The 19,766-nt window shown below is 45.5% G+C and overlaps 1 protein-coding gene across 3 annotated transcripts in view; it reads right to left on the bottom strand.

Annotated features, from left to right (window-relative positions):
- Window positions 1–1,389: 1,389 nt before the first annotated feature.
- Window positions 1,390–19,766, bottom strand: part of POU2F3 (POU class 2 homeobox 3) — a 40,932-nt gene continuing 22,555 nt past the window's right edge. For 2 of the 3 annotated variants that reach the window (XM_013127357.3, XM_005142637.3), the window contains 10 exons: window positions 14,295–14,399; window positions 12,965–13,067; window positions 10,035–10,117; window positions 9,733–9,915; window positions 9,218–9,359; window positions 8,209–8,345; window positions 6,416–6,577; window positions 4,823–4,889; window positions 4,146–4,278; window positions 1,390–3,228 (listed from right to left, as the gene is read on the bottom strand). In XM_013127357.3, coding sequence (XP_012982811.1) covers window positions 3,189–3,228; window positions 4,146–4,278; window positions 4,823–4,889; window positions 6,416–6,577; window positions 8,209–8,345; window positions 9,218–9,359; window positions 9,733–9,915; window positions 10,035–10,117; window positions 12,965–13,067; window positions 14,295–14,399 — 1,155 coding nt within the window. In that variant the 3' untranslated portion in view covers window positions 1,390–3,188. The remainder of the gene's footprint in view (window positions 3,229–4,145; window positions 4,279–4,822; window positions 4,890–6,415; window positions 6,578–8,208; window positions 8,346–9,217; window positions 9,360–9,732; window positions 9,916–10,034; window positions 10,118–12,964; window positions 13,068–14,294; window positions 14,400–19,766) is intronic. The other variant, XM_031043319.2, reaches the window with a different exon arrangement.

The following is a 19,766-nucleotide window of genomic DNA, read 5'->3' as shown; positions in this document are numbered from 1 at the left end:
AAAGAGGCTCCAAACCCAAGAGCTGAAGTAGACTGTCAACTGAATGTGAAATCAGTAGCTGAGTTACAGCTCGGCTTTCAGGTATAGGATTAACACAACAATGCTAGGGCTATCAGGCTATAAGGACAGTCACTTTGAGCTTTTAAACTATTGCTTATAACCTATGAAATAACTTGTAATTTTTCACAAGAGAAATGAGCTGACAACTAGAGCTTTACTAAGGGTGAGTGCAGTTGGTGTATTCTATTGTGGCTGGCAACAGAATCATCTGTAACGTTCATCATCCCTCAACTATGCTGTTTAGCACTGGGAGGAAGGATGGATTATCAACACCATCATCTAATGGGGGTTAAGTAATTTGCCCAAGATCACACAGGAAGTAATATTGGGAAGTAAAATAATACCTGTGCAAAGGTACAAATTGGTGGTTTAAATCTGTTCTTCCTGTTAATCTTTAAAGGAAAAGAGAAGAAAAAGGGAAGAAAGAAGAGGGAAAGGAAGTGTGTCTCAGCAGTGTGCCATCCTGTGATGTACTTGTGTCCATTATGTAGAGTAGTAATTTGAAGATCTATATTTTAAGAGGAAGAGGCTGGAGCAAGATCCCTTCCACCCCTTTTTCATCCCTGTCCAGGGCTGTTGTTTGGTCAAAATCCAAGTCCTACTGACTTTATTCATAGTGTTGCAGCACAGTATGAAAAGACATCATTCATTTCATCCTCCAACCTCCTCTCAGTGTTGGCCAGCCCTCACAGGAGCTCAAGAGAGGTGGTTCAATGAAAGGCCTGAGAGTGAAGGCAGGTCTTTGAGGCAGGGTTATGAATTTGCCAGCTCTCACCTATAACTCTCCTGTAGGACTCACAGCATCTCCTCCCCAGAGAGATGCTAAACCTGGTCCCTGGGTGTTTTGAAACAGCAATGAGGTAGCTGAGCTTAAATGCAGTTGTTGTAGCACTACAATCCTGTTGTAGGATTGCTCTCTTGGCTGGAGGAGAATGTGTTTTCTCTTCTAGAACCCTGTGATTAAGGCACACCATAGAAGAATCTGTCATGTTTAATTCCTGTCACTCATAGCTGTCAAAGACAGGGAAGTTCTCACAAGGAAGTCCCTGATAGAGACAGTAAGGGGAACCTTAAGGACTCTGCCAAGAAAACCCACCCGCGCAGCTGTACCGAACCTGTCATAGCTTCTCCTCACAATGATCATATTCCAGTAGTTCATTACACATCTCTATAGTGGGAAAGCAATGGAGAACAAGGCTTGAAATCAACCCTCCCAGCATGCAAGGAAAGAAGGGCAGAAAGAAGGGCCATAGCAACCAGGAGAGTCACATTAATACTTCCTGCTTGCTTGTCTCTTTTTCCTCAACATGGTTTTTAAATCACACCACATTTTGTTGCCCCAGAACAAAAGTTTCCTTTAATTTTAATGTTTCCACTGAAAACCAGAAAGTGGCTGAGTTAGAGGTGAATGAGTGGTGGTGGGGAAGGCAGGAAACAGAAATACAGGTTTTCCCTTGTTCGTGTTAAGGCATTTTGGAATAAAACAAACCCAAAAAACCCCAAATTTAATTTTTTTCTTTAAAAAAGAGATTTTTTTTCATTTATATTTCCCCCAAAATGTTACCTTATCATCTTTTTCCAGTTGCCATTATCAGTGTCTGCTTCCCTAACAAAACCTTACTTAAAGCAACAACTGCTGTTCTAGATCAATGTGCATATAGGCCTCAATACTTTGTGTGAAGGTAGCTGATAAACTCTTAAGGTTCACAGACTCCCTGTAGCAATGATTCAACATGATGAGTAGGATAAGAAACATCAATATTTTCCCCCCCTCCCAACAATGAAAAAGGATAATATTTACTTTAAAAAAGCTCACATTTTACCTAAAAAAAGTCATCAGAGAAAAAAAAAAAGGCTCCTCAAAAATATCTATTTACAATACCGGGTACTCATTTACTCTAGTTCCACTGAACTCATTACTTGTACCCATAGACAACTTGACCAGGGATAGGTATTACTCAAGTCTACTTTAAATATCTACCTCTTTTCAAAGGGACAGTTGCAAAGTAACTGCAATTTCCCTGGTAATATGCTGTGAAAGGTGAGGTTTCCTACACTTTGGCATCTCGTGAAGTTAAAAACCACTTGCACACACAGACCTCAAGATGCACACGTGAGCAATACAACTTGTCCCCCCAGGAACAGAAGAGGATGCTGCAGAGAGCAGGCAAGCTACATGACTTACAGCTCAGGAAAGGCCAGAACACAGGCACACCTCTACTCCAGGCTGGTTTTGTTTGGTATCAGATAGATCTCAAAGGATGCATGAAAGCAAAAGGGAAGCTCAACACTTGTCCCATCAAATCAATACAAACTGCTTCTGTGTGCAGTGGAGTCAGCAACCCAAGGTCTGCGAACAGTGACATCCTCCAGGGGGGCATTAAGGTCAGTTGTGAGCAATAACAAGACCTGGACACGGATTTTGCAAAAGACAACAATTTTTTTTAAAGGAAAAAAAATAAGAAGGCTCTAAAATATTAATTAAAAAAAATAAAAAGGAGAAAGAAAACTGGGGAGGAAAAAAAAGCCCCTTTAGAAAGAGAACAGAATGGCTCAAAGCAAAGCAGGTTTGGTGGTGAGTAAAGCACAGTGCCATCAGCCTTGGGAGTCTATCGAAAACCAAGGCTCACAGCTGGACACAGGTCTGTGGTGAAATGAACTGGGTAACCTCGGCTCAGTTTGGGGGTTTATGGTATGTGTGCGTGATAGTAACAGCATGATAGACCCTTCTTATGGGAAGCTCTGAAATGAGCGAGAGGGGAAAGAGAGGGTCCTGGCATAGGAATCCTTCCAGATCAGAGATTGCCAGGCAATCCAGTGTGAATGCAGAGGTTTGCAAGCAGAGGGCAGTGTTTCATGCTGATAGTGCTAAGCAAGGGCTCATTCTTGAAGTGAATGCCTGAAGAGTATTATAGTGTCACTGTTGGCGTCGAGAATCCTTGGGGAAGGTCAGCTGCAGTTTGAGTCCCTGGATAGTTCTGCTGCTATGGGCTCCCTTAAACAAGACCTTCATTTGGCAGCATTTTGAAGGCACTGGAACACCAGATGTTGCCCCAAGCATTGTTCCTAGAGTTGGTCCATAGCTAGAAGTCAGAGCTCCTTTTACACATGGTGGAGGAGGAGTCATCTCAGTGGAGGTAGGTAGGTTGATTCCATCGGTACCAAGATCTGTTTGCAACATAGGGAATAAGAGCTACAATTGCCATGTTGTTACCAGCTTCCCTTTGAAATAAAAGGCAATATTAGTTTAACTTGGCAGCCAGTGAAGGATCCTTTGGGAGCTTATAGCAAAACCCTCTGCCTTTCAAAGCAACACCTTCAATTGTGCTCAGGATTTCACATATTACCTGGCTGTTGGACTTCCTCCACGTAAGAGGAGGTGTGATTCACAGCACAGGATGATCTATGACTCAAAGCCCAGCAGCTATGGGTAAACGCCCTCTGCTCTCTGCTGCCTTCCTATTAACACAGCATTCTTTAGGTGATGTAGCAGGAACTACAAGTGCAGAGAGGCCTGAGCAGCTCAGGCTGTAGCAGAGGCATGTTCAGTGAAATAACCACAAGTGCTCTGAGCCTGTATGTGTGGCTTAAAGCTTTTGTAGCACCTAAACGCAGGGTAGAGGAAAATCTTTGCTCTTGTTTCATCTGCCACAGTGGAATAGTTATTCTGCAGCAGTCCCAGGTTATTCTATTGGGTGGCACTGCAGGAGAGGAAAGTGGTTGTGCAGGGGTTATCCAAGCAGAAACAGCAAAATAAGCCTTGCTCTGCTTCCTCCACAGAAGGAGCTACTTTAGGGCAGTCCTTAAGGACAGTGTTTCCATTCAATCCATCCTTTCTTAACCAGCACGGGGTTTTGTTTAGGAAAGACCTGATTTACTATATGTCTTCAAGCAGAAAAATAGCCATATCCCAAGAAGCTTCAGGTTAGATATGAAGCTTTACATAAGAGCATGCCACCATGTAGCTCCACATTGCTGGACCCTCTAAGGGCATTCATATTCCTCTCTAAGGTCCCTTTGGTTTTCTCCCAATCCCCCCCAGTTCCTTTGCCAAGGAGCAAGGTGTGACCCCCCCAGTGCCTTACCCTGAAGAGTTGAAACCAGTAGAGTTCATTGCAGCTTTGGAGTTGCTCTGGGCTGTGCCGGGGCTGCTGGCATGGAGTGCACTGCCAGGGGACGAGGGCCTGCTGGAGTTCCCTGGAGAACACGATGATGTTACTGCGTAGCAGAGAAAGCAGAATAAAACCGGGATCTCCTTTTCCTGCCTCGGACAGCACAAGCCCAAATGGCCCCATCATATCTTGTACCCATCACTCACTGCCTGCCCTGCAGCAGCGAGGCAGAACCTGTGCCCCAGGGTGGGCTCCAGTACTGCTGTTTCTCTAGTACTTGATGTGTTAGTGTGAATCACACTTCTCAAAGGTCTGACAATGTTCTGCTGCAGTAACCAGTAACCTACCCCCAAGCACTCCTCTTGTTTGGCTTCTAGGTGTGCCTGGCTCCCAAACCTAAACATCCCAATAAAATTTGCCTAGGATTATCCTGGGAATGTTATCATGCCTGGGAAACTTTCCATGTCTTTGTTCCAGCCAAGAGACAGACTCAGCTGTTTTTATCCCTTGTACACTAATTATAAGGGGGTACTTTCCCTGGCCAAACCCAAGGGTCTTAAGTGGCCTGCAAATGTGACCTAGAAACTAAGTAGTCAGAGAGCTAGAGCAGAGGAAGGAATGGTGAGTGAAGCAGGTTTCTCAAGGCTTACCAGTCCCAGGCATGGTGTTATGCACTGGATTGACAGAGAGGGGCCCCAAGGACCCTGAGGTAGAGACCTAGACAGAAACAGAAGCAAACAGTAAGCAGTTGGCATTGTGAGGGTATAGATCACAAAGCACAGCTCCTTTCTCATTCCCTTTAAGTGTGTGGGCTCCCAGGTAGACTTCTTAGCCACATCTGAAGCTCCCAGAGATATTTCTATTCACACACCAGTGTAAAAGCACCATTCCCACATTCAGGGCCATGGAAAGAAACCAGAATGACTATTACATGTGCCTGAAATTCTATAGTTATGTCTAAATTTGTGGATCAGCTATGGAAAAACCTGAAATTATCAAACACAACCCAAACTTTCTGGGAATCACAAGATCCGGTTGTAGGAGCTGCAGCCCTTTGCTTGTTTCACACTGGATGTTCCCAGTTGAAACTTCCCAGCTCTCCCTGGTCTCGAACACAAATGATCCCTTTTCCTTCAAGGAGCTCTGGATGGGTGAGAACTCTCAGGTGACAATTAATAACTTGGTGCCTGCAATCCAAGTGAGCCTGGGGCATTCGTTGTTCAGCTGCGATGCTTGAACTCCATGGTGCTCAGGATGACTGGTGAGCACAAGGCATATGTTGTACAACGTGTTCACAGGGAAGTTATTCACTAAAGCTGCTGCTTCAGAAATTCATGGCTTGCAAGCAGTGTTTTGGTGTCTGTGACTGAACCCAATGGGTTGTGCAACAAGTGACCAAGCTCCTTGTGATGTTTTTGTGCCTTCTGATGGAGAACTCAAAACCCCAGATTTCAAGATAAAATACTGCTTGTAAATATGTATTCTGCCTCCCACTCACATGTGCTTCAGCACTAAACACCATAGGGAGCTTCCTGCTGCTGTTATATGTGGAAGCAGCTATTAAGCAGCAGAAATGCAACAGTAGCTTGTCATCCACAGTAGCCACTGACATTAGGTTACAAGGATGCGCTTTCACCATCTCTCAATAGTTTATCCTTTTCTCCTCCTTCCTGACTTGCCGAAGTGTGAATGCACAGCATGAGAGAGCAGTTAGCACTATTTAAGTATCCTCTGCATTTCTGCACAGATATAAAACAGCAGTCCTGTGTGAGTTACCATTACATGTCAGAACTAAATTGAAATGAGTGGATGTTATTCCATGGAACGCTGATTCCTCCTCCATTGGCATTGGAAAGCTTTTCTTTACCAATCTCAGGACTGAAAGTTTTGGGATAGCATCTCTATTTGGGTAAATTACCTACAATTAAACTGACCTTCTAGGAAACTCGCATTCTTTCTATTGTTCACTAATAGAGTAAAAGTAAATGCTCTGTAAGTGTGGGCATGAGATTCCATTCAAGTTGTGATGTGGATTATATGTACAATCCATGGCTAGCCCACCTTTCTCTCTGCATAATCCTGGAGATACAGTCACCCACTGCATTGTGAAGTGGCTTTGCTAGCAACCGAGGCACTTGTGTGTACAAGGAAATGTCCTGTTTCCTTTTCCAGCAAACCCTGCTGCATTCCCCCCTCCCGTTTCCCTTCTGGAATGTAGAACTCCTTAACCCAAAGCCTCTCACCAGTCTGGAGTTGTAGATAGGTGATTTGATGGGGGATGGTATTGGGCAGCTGATCCGTTTCTCCTTCTGACGCCGGTTGCAGAACCAGACCCGAACCACCTCCTTCTCCATGGAAAGCTGCTCTGCTATCAAGGATATCTCCTCTGAACTGGGCTTGGGGTTCTGCTGAGAAAGGGCAAGAGGTTAAAGAAAGTCCCAAAGAGCTGTAATTACAGCATCAGTGAAGGGTGGAAAGGCAGAGGACAACAGGGTGGGGGTGGCTGTAAACTGAGGAGGGGACAAAATCTGCTTCTAAATCAAAGGGTAAATATTTGGGTGGGAGATTATGTCCTGTGAAGCAGAAAGTGCCTCTGAATCAACATCAGGTCTCATGAAAGCAGAGGGGGGGGTGAGTCACAGTACCTCGACCTGTTATTGCATAAGGTACCATGCTCTTTGATCTCAACAGCACCCTAAATCATTGCCTGGGGGGAAGCTTATGGCTGCTGGTGGTCTTTTCACTACATAGGACACACAAGCTCCAAGTGCTGTTTGTACACTGACCTGCAGCATCTCAAGAAAGCCATTTCATTGACTCATGGAATAGTTAGGGATAGAAAGGACCTTAAGATCATCCAGTTCCAACCCCCCTACTATGGACAAGAACACCACACATTAAACTATGTCACCCAAGGGTCCATCCAACCTGGCCTTGAACACCACCAGGGATGGAGCATTCACAGCTTCCCCTGGGAACCCATTCCAGTGCCTCAGCACCTTCACAGTAAAGAACTTCTGCCTTAAATCTAACCTGAACTTCCCCTCTTTAAGTTTGAACCCATCACCCCTTGTCCTATCACTACAGTCCCTCCCCAGCACCCTTGTAGGCCCCCTTCAGGTACTGGAAGCTGCTCTGAGGTCTCTACACAGCTTCTCTTCTCCAGGCTGAGCAGTTCCAACTTTATTCTCTTTCTTCCTCCATCTTTCATTTATAAAGGGAAATAACAGTACTCATCCCTTCTTCTGAGTTACTTATTGTCTGCTGCATTTGACAGCATTTAGCTCTGTGGGTTTTGATCTGAGCTGGAGACTCGAGGGTCAAAAATACCTAGCATGGAGATGCCAAGGCAGTTCTCCAATTACAAAGAATGGCTCATACTAGCTAAAGAAAAGAGGTACCCATACAGATATGACAATGAGTGTCATTTGTTCTCATTAACAGTCTTAGGAGGAAACTGTGATATGATCAGATAATGAGGGAGAGCCCAAGAAAAAACAAGGGCTGGTCAAAACCAGTTTTGATGAGTGTTTTTCAATGCCCAGTTTAGCCCTACTGATTTCAAGCTCTGTCTGCTCTCTGCAGTGATTTTGTTCTTTAGAATCTTGATGCTTCAGAAGTAAAAAGCTCCACTTGTGAAGTGATTCAGCAGCAATTAATGGAGCATCTACTTCTGGGTCTCAGAATTCCTGCTTAATGGGGCATTGTTTCCATCCTGCAACATGGCAGCACTATTCCTGTGATACAAAGTCACAACTCAGAGAGAGAAGGGTGCAGGAAATCAGCTTTGGTTATGGCACTGATCAGTGAATGATGATGGGGAGCTGTGGGGATGAAACCAATTCCTTTAAAACTCCATTTATCAAGGAAATAACGGGATCTGATTTCTTTGGTTTTGACCCTTTTCCTGTTGTCCCCTTTCTTCCATCAAAGCAAGCAAACAAGGTCTCTCTTTTTGAGGATTCAGTGCTACTGTGACCTAGCAGATGCCAAACCCAAAGAGAGTCCCCAGCACATGGAAAGATTTTCCCCTCACATCTTGAAATCTCTTCTCCAGCGTGGAGCGAATGTTGGTCTCAATACTGGTTCGCTTCTTTCTTTTCCGTCCAAACATCTCATTCACTGAGGGGTAGGAGTTGGGAGTGCTCATGGAAGAATCTAAAGGAGCAGATTCTGGGGAAAGAAGGAGATCATCAAGCACATGATGAGTTATGTTCACTCCTAGAGCCTTTCTGTGAAATATAGCACCTCTTAAAGTAAGTAAAATGTTCCTATATTGTGTCCTTCCTCTGATGTTGATTTAAATTGCTCTAACAGTCCCAAATCCATCAATGATAGTGTGCAAATCAGGAAAGAAATAGGAATGCTAAAGGTTTAATCAACACACTGTTTTTCCTCTTCCAGCTTGATTTCCAGCCTGCTCTGATAGGGACCACGCATTTCCCAGTGCCTTAATTTCACACAGTTAAAGATACTGACTTAACCCACACGGATCAGGTCTCATGTAGCTGAGACACCTCCCAGCTTGATAAATCGGTCGAGTCCCAAATGGCTGTGTGAAGCACATTAGACTAATGCCATTCCTAGACTGGTTTGCAGCCAGCAGAGAACATCAGCCTAATCCTGCTCCTACTGGGGATTCCCCTTGCAGTGATACCTTCCTTTTTTAATTGCTGCCTAAGGGCTGATCTCTGAGCACTTTAGTAGGAGTCCCTTCCTATTCCGACAGTTTACATAGGGAGGGACTGAATGGACTAGCCCAGTGATTCACCCCAGAGCAAGAGGTGATGCAGAAAGTGACTGGTCCAAACACTAAGTCACAATGTGAATTCCATATTGCCAGGGAGAAAGGACAGATGTGGTTTGATATCCAGGCAGCTCTGCAACCTGCTGTGTGAACCACAAAGTAGCCTATTACCAGCTCAGCTATGGATATGAGAGATCTTAGCTCCAGCTTTGGTTTTCCTGGCTTTTATTGGAGGTTCCCAGGTGGATCCTCTCATCCTGGCAAGGCTGATGGCACTGATACACGGGCTGTCACCTACCTGCGTCACTCAGCCACTTCTCGAGCAGCGGTTTGAGCTTGCACATGTTCTTAAAGCTCAGGTTGAGAGCCTCGAAGCGAGAAATGGTGGTCTGGCTGAAGTCATTGCCATACAGCTTCCCCATGGCAAGTCCAACGTCACCCTGCCAGGGGAGATCCAAATCACAGTGTGAGCTCAGCAAACCTCTCCCCAGCTTCCTGCTGCAAGACCTCCTCTCAGGTTGTTTCCAGGTTAGAACCAGCCCCTGCTTTACAAAGAAAGTGAATTCTTTTCCCATGGGTGTCTGCCCTACACCCCTGAGTCTTTCTGTATTGAAGAAGGTGCAGTGATGGGATCACAGTAATGAAGTAGCTGGAAGGGTTTGCCTGTTATGTTATTGGAAGGGGGTTCTCCAAAGGAAGCCAAACTGTACCTAATGCAGCCCTCCCTCCACCCGTACCTCTGCCACAAGCTCCCCACCCCAGCAAGTCCACATCACAAATGAGACCGCTCTTCCCACTGATGGGGCTGCTCACCTGCGTGAACCCCAATTTGATTCGCCTTTGTTTGAAGGTCTTAGCAAACTTTTCCAGCTCCTCCAAGTCACTGGGCTCCTCAGATGCTCCTGATGGAGTTAGGTGCTTTGCCACTTGCAAATGCTGGGGTACATCCAGGTGGGGTTCAACCGATGAGCCAGGGAGGCCAGAACGACCCACAGCCTGTTAAAATGAAGGCGCATGAAGTCACAACGACAGAAAAGCACATTTGCCCTTAATGAAGAAGCACCTTGTGTGGATGGGTGCTTCTCAAGGTGGGATTGTGCACTGGGGCAAGTTACCTGTGATGCCAGGCTGGGTCCTGGCTGGGAAAGGAGAAGGCTGCCCTGTTGCTGAGGGAAGGAGAGGAGGTTTGGCTGCAAAGCTGAGGAGACAAAAAGAGACACATGAGATCAGATCAGTTCCTTCATCCGCATCTAGGCAGCAGAACATCATCTGGCACCAGAAAGCCTCAGGAAGCTCCGAATGGAAAACATCCGTTAGCTCTTGTTCAAAGTATGAGCATTTCAGCCATTACAAATGTGGATGGCTCCAAGTTGAATTATGAGAAAGAAAAGGTTCTTTCCATGGCCTTTTAGCCTGAAAGGGATTATTGCAATAATGGCAAAATATCCATTGATCCCTGCGTGTAGCTCGTTAATCTAAGGCTGAACTAGGCACAGACATTTTACATAGACACCTAACTTTGATTTCAGATGCCAAGCAGCAGAGAAGTTACTGCATCCTTAGTAGTGATCTCTCTCAGTGCTTAATCATTGTAGCTTTTAGAAGAGTGCACTTTCTTTCCAATACAAGCTTTTCTGACTCCAGCTTTCAGCACTGATCTTGTTAAAAGTTAATCTCATGAGCCTACCCCACTTTGCTTTCTACACTACATTTCATTTTGAAGCATCATTTTGAAGCCATCTGACCCTTTCTTTTCTACTCTCCTGTATTTCAAATAAATTGAATTTCTGTTGGAATATATAAGCTGACAGAAAATGATGAAAGGAAAAAAGAAGGGAAATCTATAAAACTAACAAAACCCAGTATTTATGGAGACTGCGTAATTGTTTGGTTGACAAACTGCCTAGTACAAGCCTATATCTCTTACAGGCAATGCCCTAAAGGATTAAGTAGTGACCAAAGCAGCGTAGTTCCCTAGAAATGCAGTCAGATTCTTCAAGTCTATTGTGAGTGAAGCCTATGGAATTCAATGAGGATTTATAACCTGTCTTGAAGCAGTCAATATATTCTATTGATTGCAACTGACAGTTCCCAGGGAAGCTATACAAATTTATGGACTTCTGCTAAAAGAGCTGGGAAAAATCTCTCCAGAATCAATCACTTCCCCCCCTTCCTGACTCCCCTCTTTTAATTTAGATCTGAATGTGCAGGATCCCATTTATTTATTTAGATTGGAGCTTCAATAAGCCTTCTCTAATGCTGGAACAACTTTGAATTTCAAATGCAGGCTGGTAATGAGGTGCACATTTTGAACAGTGAAGGTAATTAATCACTGGAATGGCTTGCCTAGGGACATGGCAGATGCTCTGTCATTTGGAGTCTTTAAAATCATGATTGAACACCTTTGCAAAAGCAAAGCTCTAGCTCAAATGAAAATGATGGGCTGGAGTCAGGAATCACCGGTCTGACAGCTGATGGGACCAAGGCTGTGTTTTCCTGAGATGAAGACTTCAGCAGCAACATTCTGGCTGACAGTATTCCCAGCATCTACCTGGCTGCTTGCTTCCATCTTTGCAGTGCAGAGCTCTCCCCTCCTTATTCAGGTGCACCAGCATTAGCTGCTTTAAGGGCAGCACAATAATCACACCAGAGCACAATGAATCAGACCTGGGGACAGATCTGGCTTAAAACCAGCATGAAAACACAAAAATCCAAACCAAAATCTGTGTCCCCTTGGGGAGGTTAAGCCCAAAGCCAGGTCCCTTTGGCCATGAGACCCATGAACTGATGTACCCATCAGTCAGACCTCAGGAACATCAAGGGTTTTACCATGATGGCCTGAGGGCCAACTTCAGGAATATTTCATGCATCTCTTTGGTATGAAGAATGCAAAGGATCACTAAAACTTGGCAATCATCTGTTCCAATGGAAGTCCTCTTCCACAAAAAGCCAGCAAATCCAGTCTTTATCAAGTCTGGAACCAACAAGGGTCACGGCCAAGCAAGTGTCCATGTGATTGAGGGGTTATAGCTTCCAAAGGAAGTCACTTAGCAGAAAAAAACCCTCTATAAAAGGAAACAACTCCTGTTTTGCAGTATAATGTTTCCTATTACGCATGAATAAAAGCAGGCAGTAAGCAAAAGATTATCCTGACCCTGCCATTCAAACAAACTAAATACTAGATTATTGGGAAAGATACATCAAGTAGTTTCTTTACACATCACTCAGCATCATTTGGCTGAGAAAAGAGTTTATATGCTGCCAAAGACAAATAGGTTTCCCACCTGCCCATAATAAGCATTTTCTTTTGGGGCTTATGTGTCAAGAGATTCAAGTTGCAGAGATTTTAAGGCTTTAAATCTGAATTTTAGGTCATGTGGAGGGACCTCTGTGCTGGAATAAACCAAGAATGTGAGCAAAGGACCAAAGTCCCTTTTCATCTGTCAGGTTATGGATCAAAGCCTATGTTTGTCTGTCCACAAGCAGCATAAGACTTTATCAATGGCATGCTTGTATCCCCATTGTTGGAGAAATGCCATTAAATTCGCCAGTAAAACCAGAAACAGAGATTTTCTCCAGTAGTGAGTTCAGTCCTCAGTGCTTTCATCCCTTCCATGGGTCTGATTACACTGTGTTTCAGTAGTTCTGCCTCCTTTCCTCCTCCATGGCTTGGAGCAAGATTTGGGAACAGCTACTGGCAACCCCACAGAGCAGGCTCCTTGCCCTGTTCCTGAAAGCCATCCGGAATTCCAGAGGTGCGATCCCTACCAAGTCTGCCAAGAGCGGCCCCAAGGTGGCACTCTTGGCGCACACAAGCCACAGGTGCCAGGAGCATCTCTGGAATTGGACCCTTCCCGCAGCAACCACACACATACGGGATCATCCCAGGCGTGGGAAACAGCATCTGGTAGCATATAGGGTAAAGACACCATCATGCTTGGATAAAGTAACAGACCAGATTAAAAGCAACAGCAAATAGAAGAGAGGTTTTCCCTAGATAAGTATCTGCTTATAACAACACCCCTTCAGCTTTTATTGCTCTTACCTTGTTGCCCAGCCTGTGACTGAGACAGAAGAAACTGGGGAACTGACTGCATATGACCAGGAAGCAATACAAGCTGCTGCAAGGTGTGAAGAGAGCTCATATCCTATGGGGGGAAAAACAAAGGGAACAACAAAACTCAGAGGTTTGAGCTTCATACAGCATACAGAGGTGCTGGCAATCAATCCTGGTTGTCAGGGATCACAGGGAAACCTTTGGGATTCCAGTTTCTTCCAGATGATTTAGAGAGGGAACTCCCTAAAGTTACACAGGGAAGTGGAACTGACTGTCCCATCTCACCGAGAGCCTGCTTTCCATGGAAGGCTGGTTTCCCAAGCAGCCATGTGCTGGCATGGGAAAGAAGCAATGCCCAGCAGTGCCCAATTCCCTGCACCTGCAGCAAACACACTGTAATCAATACAGTGACCAGATCTAAAAGTGTTTCCTGATCTTTGCCTGCAGGAAATGGTATGCATCCATCAGATCAGGCAATAGGTACTGAGAGATTAGGATTACACACTGTCACATTACTGGGGTCCCAGCCCCAGGACCTTTGTTGGGAGTAGGGGATAAGAGTTTGCATTTGGGATAGACACAGACATGCAGATGCTCCAGTAAAACCCACTCTTTAGAGGTACATTTTAAAGGAACACATTGCTCAATCGGATGAGCTCTTTGAGCTTCCCAAGAACTGTTTCGAAGCTCTGGGGAAATTGAACAACGCCAGATTTTGTAAGGGATCTGAATACCCTGCAAAAGAATAGGGAAGATAGATACTACTGATCACTGAGCAGCTGCGTGGCCTTCTGGCATCTCACTCTCACTAGCTTTTAACAAGAGTTAAGTGCTCAAGTCCTTGTTTTTACCTTAGGAAAACATCCCTCAAGGAATTGCTTCCCTGGTGTAAATTAACTTGAGGCAATATACTCAAGCATGGATATACTGGTTCACATCAAGAGTTACTCTAGCTGAGCATCCTATCTCCAACAATGGCATTAACCAGATGTTTATGAAAGAGAAAGCAAGCATATCTAACACTTCCCTTGGTGTTGTCTCAGCCTTCAATTATCTTCAGTTCAAAAGATTTCCTGAGTTTGCCTATTTAGTAAACCCTCAAAGGAAATCATGTTCCAGTACGTGTCCAGTCTGCCTTTGAACCCGTGTATAACCTTCCATGGAAAAGGAATAGGCTGAGGAGGAAACTGACTGTTGCCAACACACTCTTTTCCAGTTCAGTGTCCATCATACCCTCAAGCCTCCCCTTGTCAAAATACCAAGCACCTCAAAGTGCCATTTCAGACTTTGGAGTCTGTGAAGCATTGGGATCACTTACCCCTGCAATTTGGCTTCCAGGCATCATTGATGATCCCTGCACAAGGTGGCCTGACCTAGGGGGGATTGTAGATTGCAAGGAGTCACCGAGGTCTTCAGTTTTAATCTGAAAAAGAGCAATGGAATTGATGCATTAGGGAGCAGAGACAAGGGGATGCGGGAGGTGCTGGGTGCCTAGAAGGATGAGAGGTAGGAAAGGATTGGGAAGGGGTTCCTTTCAGGGAGAAGTTAAAGGTCAGGGCTCACCGCTTCCATCCCTGACTTTGCAACAGGGCACGATTGTTCCGACACTCTTGCTCTCCAGTTTATCACATGGACATAGTTTTCCTGCTCTGCCAAGCCAAGGGAAGGTTTGCAGCTCCCTCAGTCAAAATGCATGAATTAAAACACCCCAAGAAGTAATCAAGTTCCAGTGGCTTAGTGAGGTTTAAAGCATGTGAGCAGTTTCCTCACATGGAATACTGAGTTATTTTGTGGAGTAATAGAGGAAGACACAAAGCTATTGTCCTTTATAGATCCCGACTCACAGCCCGATGGTGGGGCTGTCTGAGATAGCCTCTTGTTTTGTTCTGTAGGTAGGAGAGAATGCTACAAGGTAATGGGAAAGGAAAGGTCATGAAGTAAAAGACCTCAAAAAGCAGTGTAATCTTCCAGACCTGAAAATGCAGCACCCCAGGCACCAAACATTTGTGCTCAGCTTCTATCAGAAAGTGACAAAACCTGTACTCAGCTGGCAAAAAAAGAGCCACTTTCTTAGCTAGAACATGCTGTGGAGAAAGGGCTGGAAAACTTCACTGATGTCAGCCCTTTATCCAGTGGTCAAAGCTTGACCTATTTTAATGCTCAGGATAGATTCCGGTCTACAAGAGAATCACGACTTCTGAGTCCACATTCCGAAGAGAAGAATTTACCCAGGGACCAGAGCTGAAGGGAACATGGCTGGGGTGGTTTTAGAAGGTTTTAGTTAACTCCTGAAAGCCGTATAAGGAGTTTCTATGCACAGATACCATGCACAGGAGACAGAAAAGTCACATAGAGCTCTTGTAACGCATCTCGTTTGAAAAGAGATCAAGCAAGCAATTGCTAGACTTCGGCTCATGGAACAGCATCATGAATCCCATTCCTCATCTAAGCCTTTCTAGGGCAAGAGACAGCTTTGGTTTCCACAAAACCAAAGGAGAAGTCTTGAAAACCCTGTCCATGGGCTCAGCAGTGTAGGCTCGCTCTGATTCCTATGGCTGAACCTCAGCATCTCACATCCAATGACTTCCTAGCCCGCAACGAGGGTCACGTTTGCCGGGGTTTTGAGGTGCTGTGGGCTTTAGGTCATGCAACCTCCTACCAGCAGAGGGGGACAAGAAATTCAGCTTCTAAAAAGAATGGCCCAAGCAAGTAGTTTTGGTTGAGGGAGGTTTGTTTCAGTTTGACTCGAACAAGAGAGCACACAAATCACCGCAAAGGAGAGAACGCCATCGCAAGAGGCTCACGGCTGCAGTGCACTGAGCTGGCCACCTAACATTACCCTCTGCGTTTTGGAAGGCACTTTGCAAAGGGAAGAGACTTACAACATCTCCCTTCGTTACAACTATAGCTCTGGACACTGCCGAAACTAGTTTTGCAATCCGAGCAGCTCCTTGCAACAAGAGTTATACATGCTATGAATTCCAGTTCTTTCCTACCTTTCAGGTTGGCATGATCATCCCTCTTAGCCTGGTGAAAAGGAAAAATCAGATGGAAAGATCTTCTTGATCACTATCGATGCCGATAGTGTCAAAGCTGCTAAATGTTAGACAAAAGGCTCAGGAGGATACACCGTTACCCCTGAGCCATCCAGTCATTGCAGGCAAATGGGTTTACGCACGTTTTCCTTTCTGAGAGTGCGTTAAGAAGGAGTCATCCGAGCCAAAAAGCAAAAAATGAATTACCCCTCCTTGCAATTCATGTGTATCTGCCTCACACAACGCAGTCATCCGAGTCCGAACAGTCCCAAAAAGAAGAGTTATCCACGTCTTAGAGAACAAGGCACTTGATCCCGCCTAAGTTATGATCCCAATAGGAGTGGAGTGTTGAAGAAGCACAAGCCATTTCCAAACTGAAATCAATTTTTACAGCTGCCAAGTGGAATGATTTGGAAGGGTTCCAGGGTGAAAGGGGTGTGTAGCTGCATCCCAGCATCGCACAACATGAGAACGGGAGGTGGGTTTGGCAAAGGACCGGTTCCCGATTTAAAAACAACAACATCTCCCACTGCTCCTTCCCCCGTCCTTGGAATTCTCTGGCTCCCTCCTGCACAGTGGGCGGGAACTTGGGTGTTCTTGACAAACCCTTCTCCCCTGCACCTATTTTCATTGGGTTTGGGCTCAAATGTACCTCTCCCTCCTCTTCCTCTCCCCAACAGGTCTGCAGCTGGCTCATTGTTCATTAGCAAAAGTTCAGGGTATATCCAAAACTCTTGGGGATGGTTTATGCAAATCCTGCACCTTCGTTGTTTTTTTCCCTGGATAAACCTGCATTATTCCCAACTGTACATTAAAAAAACCCCAAAACCCCAAACCCCAAAAAACCACACACATTGTGGGCGAGGCCACTCAATATCATGAGACTCCCTTTCAAAATGTAAATTTCCAATGAATAAAACAAGGCGAGGAGCTGCCTTCTCCTTTCCCAGTGCATCTGCCTCCGATTTGCAGGCATTTGCTACGAACATGAGAAAAGTTTTCTTTAAGGAACCAAACCCAGCTGAAGTTAGCCCAGAATCACCTCATGTAGAGATGGGATGAGAGCCCTGCTAAAACACTGCAAGTGAGCAACAGTGATTTGGATCCCACTGTGGTTCTTCAGGACCTTGGCTTTCCATGACGGTCAGGCCAGATAAATGGGGAATGAGAAGTCACTGAGAGTTTCTTCCCACTGAATTTGATTTGGGGGAAAGAACACAGTCTAAGGAAAAGCTTGGAGAGCAGCAGGACCCGGTAGCGCACTGCAAACCCATCCTGTTCACAGCTCACAGCTAAAGGGAGATGCGGAGCCTGGGCTGGAGGCACCTTCTTCCCTTTGGGCTGGAGGGGAGCTGGGATCAGCCCCCAGCTCATCCCGAGGAGGTAACGGCAGGTGGCGGCACCGCAACGCAGAGCTCTGGGATGGGATAGGAAAGGAATCACACTTGCAAATCTCAAGTGGATGTTTTCGCAGCCTTAAAATAGGGTCAGCTGCCCTCGAGCTACCCGAGTGAAAAACACAGGAAGGGTGACTGTGTGGAAAGAGAGTCCCTTCCTTAGTTGGCTAGCACATCTGCTGGGCCTGGGCAAGGATGCGTTGTTTCTTCCCTATCGCTGGCCTAAACACAGAAACAAAAAGCAAAACAAACTAAGAAACATATTGAGGGTGATGGAAAGTGATCAAAGCTCTTGAGCTTGCTTGCGTAACCGATTTGTGGAAGGTGTTTCATAAACATTTCATAAGAAGGAGAATTATGAAGAAAACATCTCCCAACCTGCCTGCAATTACTGCACAAACTCTTCCTTACCAGTAGGAAGAAGGGGAGAGGAAAAAAAAAGAGTACATCTGTTTTGTAACTGATCTGTGAACTTTTGGCAAGCGTTCGGCTCATGAAAACATCCTGCAGACATATTGAGAGCTGTAAAAAGCCAGCCTTACACGAGGAAGTTGCAAAGATTCACCTTAGCAGCTCTGATTTCACCATTCCCTTCCGACAGACTGACCCACATCTCATTCAATGAACTGATGGTCAGATCCCATTGGCTGGGCAGGATGCAGGTTGCAGCCCACCTCTTATAAATCTAGCTTAAACACTGCTCACTGATAATCTGAATCAGTCTTCCTCACCTATGGGATGCCAAAGCAGGCAGCTTGAATGCAGCTCCTTCTGATGTAAGCATTGCTCCGTCATTCTGTTCACAAAGGTGGGACCCACTGACTGATTCAGCACCCAGAGCTTCGTATGCCTGCCCCAAATCTAGGCAAGAGCTCTCCATACCCTGCCAGAGTGAGGCCGTTAAAGCCATGTCAGCCTTCTCCAGCAGCAGGCAGTAGGCAGGAGCTGCGGTCATCATTGTGAGATAGAAGACAATCGTATTTGTTGTGTAGTTTCTATTTAGACGGTAACCTCTTTGAAACAGATATTTATCTGCCTTCATATCTGGCTTATCTCATAGTCAGCAACTCACATCTGTTTAAGAGGTTGACTTACTCATATCTATCCCTCCTCCCCTACTGCAGAGTGCTACGGGTATTTCACTAAGCAGCAGGGGATCAGGTACACACAGACTTTAGGTCTGAACCAATTGTCCCTCACTGAAAACAAACAGCACAGGGCTCAGTCACTCCCAAAGCACTATTCAATACAACAGAGCTGTCTGAAGCTGCCCAAATTGATTTGCCTGAAGTCAAGGGAGGAAGCTTTAAGACAGAAGCAGGTATGAAAACTGAATCCAAGGCTATTGCCTTAACGAAGCCTTCCCACCTTCCGATGGCGTAAGTGTTCTTCTCCATGAATTACCTGCACACGTGGGCACCATAAAATAAAAAACACACTAACAATAAATTATAGCAATAATAATAATGGGCTTGCAATTACTATTTCCACATGTACTATCCTGCACATACAGCAAGGCTTAACAGACTCGCAGGGAGAAAGCAGCAAACCCTTATGTATTCACCCTATAACATCTGATGTGCTTTCACACTGAAGGGGGGGATTATTCAGGAGCAGGCAGCATGACAAAAGGGGAGTTAATCTCATGCTGGATGTCTAACAGACTATATCCTCAAAGCCAGAAATAACAGCACACTGGAACATTAAAATGCAATCCCTAACCTCAACACACCTGCACCGCAGCTATATGAGGCTTTTGAGTTCATTAATTGGGGCCTGATCTGATATGCTTTACCCTCTGAGCTTCAGCTTGGGATGTGAATAGTTGTGCCTTAGCTGTAGTAAAAGTGGGGGTGGGAAATCAAAACTAACAATAAGCCGCATGCTTCCCAAAAGAAAATGAAGAGAACCACACTCGGCTCTGCATTCACAGGCAGCATTCCTTTAGTGTTTGTGCAGTTAGAGGACAGGGAAAGGAAGTCAGCTGCCCCTCTCCCCTGTGCTGACAATAAACCTCTAAATGACCATATGCAGAACAACAGGCTTCAAAAGCAGGTGCTGGGCAAGGGAGGGGAGGCCAGAGGTGGGAAGAGCACCGTCCCTGAATGGCCACGCTCGTATCAGTGCCTGCTCAGTAGGTGCATCCTCACAAAGGGCTGCTCTCTGCCATAGGGACTGCAGCCTCTGCAGGAGCATCAGGAGTGCAGAAGCTGACTAAAGCTTCTGGAAGGTGATCAGTGTCCAGGGAGCACAGAACTAGCAGAAACATACTGAAAAGCAACCACCTGCAGCATCCTCACTCTGACTATTTGTACTCGGGCATGTGGCACCTTCTGTGCCTGTGGACATGCCAAACTG

Source organism: Melopsittacus undulatus, chromosome 15 (genome assembly GCF_012275295.1).
Source record: "Melopsittacus undulatus isolate bMelUnd1 chromosome 15, bMelUnd1.mat.Z, whole genome shotgun sequence".
In the NCBI taxonomy this organism is placed as follows: Eukaryota; Metazoa; Chordata; class Aves; order Psittaciformes; family Psittaculidae; genus Melopsittacus; species Melopsittacus undulatus.
Note: the sequence above shows the minus strand (reverse complement) of the source record. Positions and strands in the feature narration are given on the sequence as shown.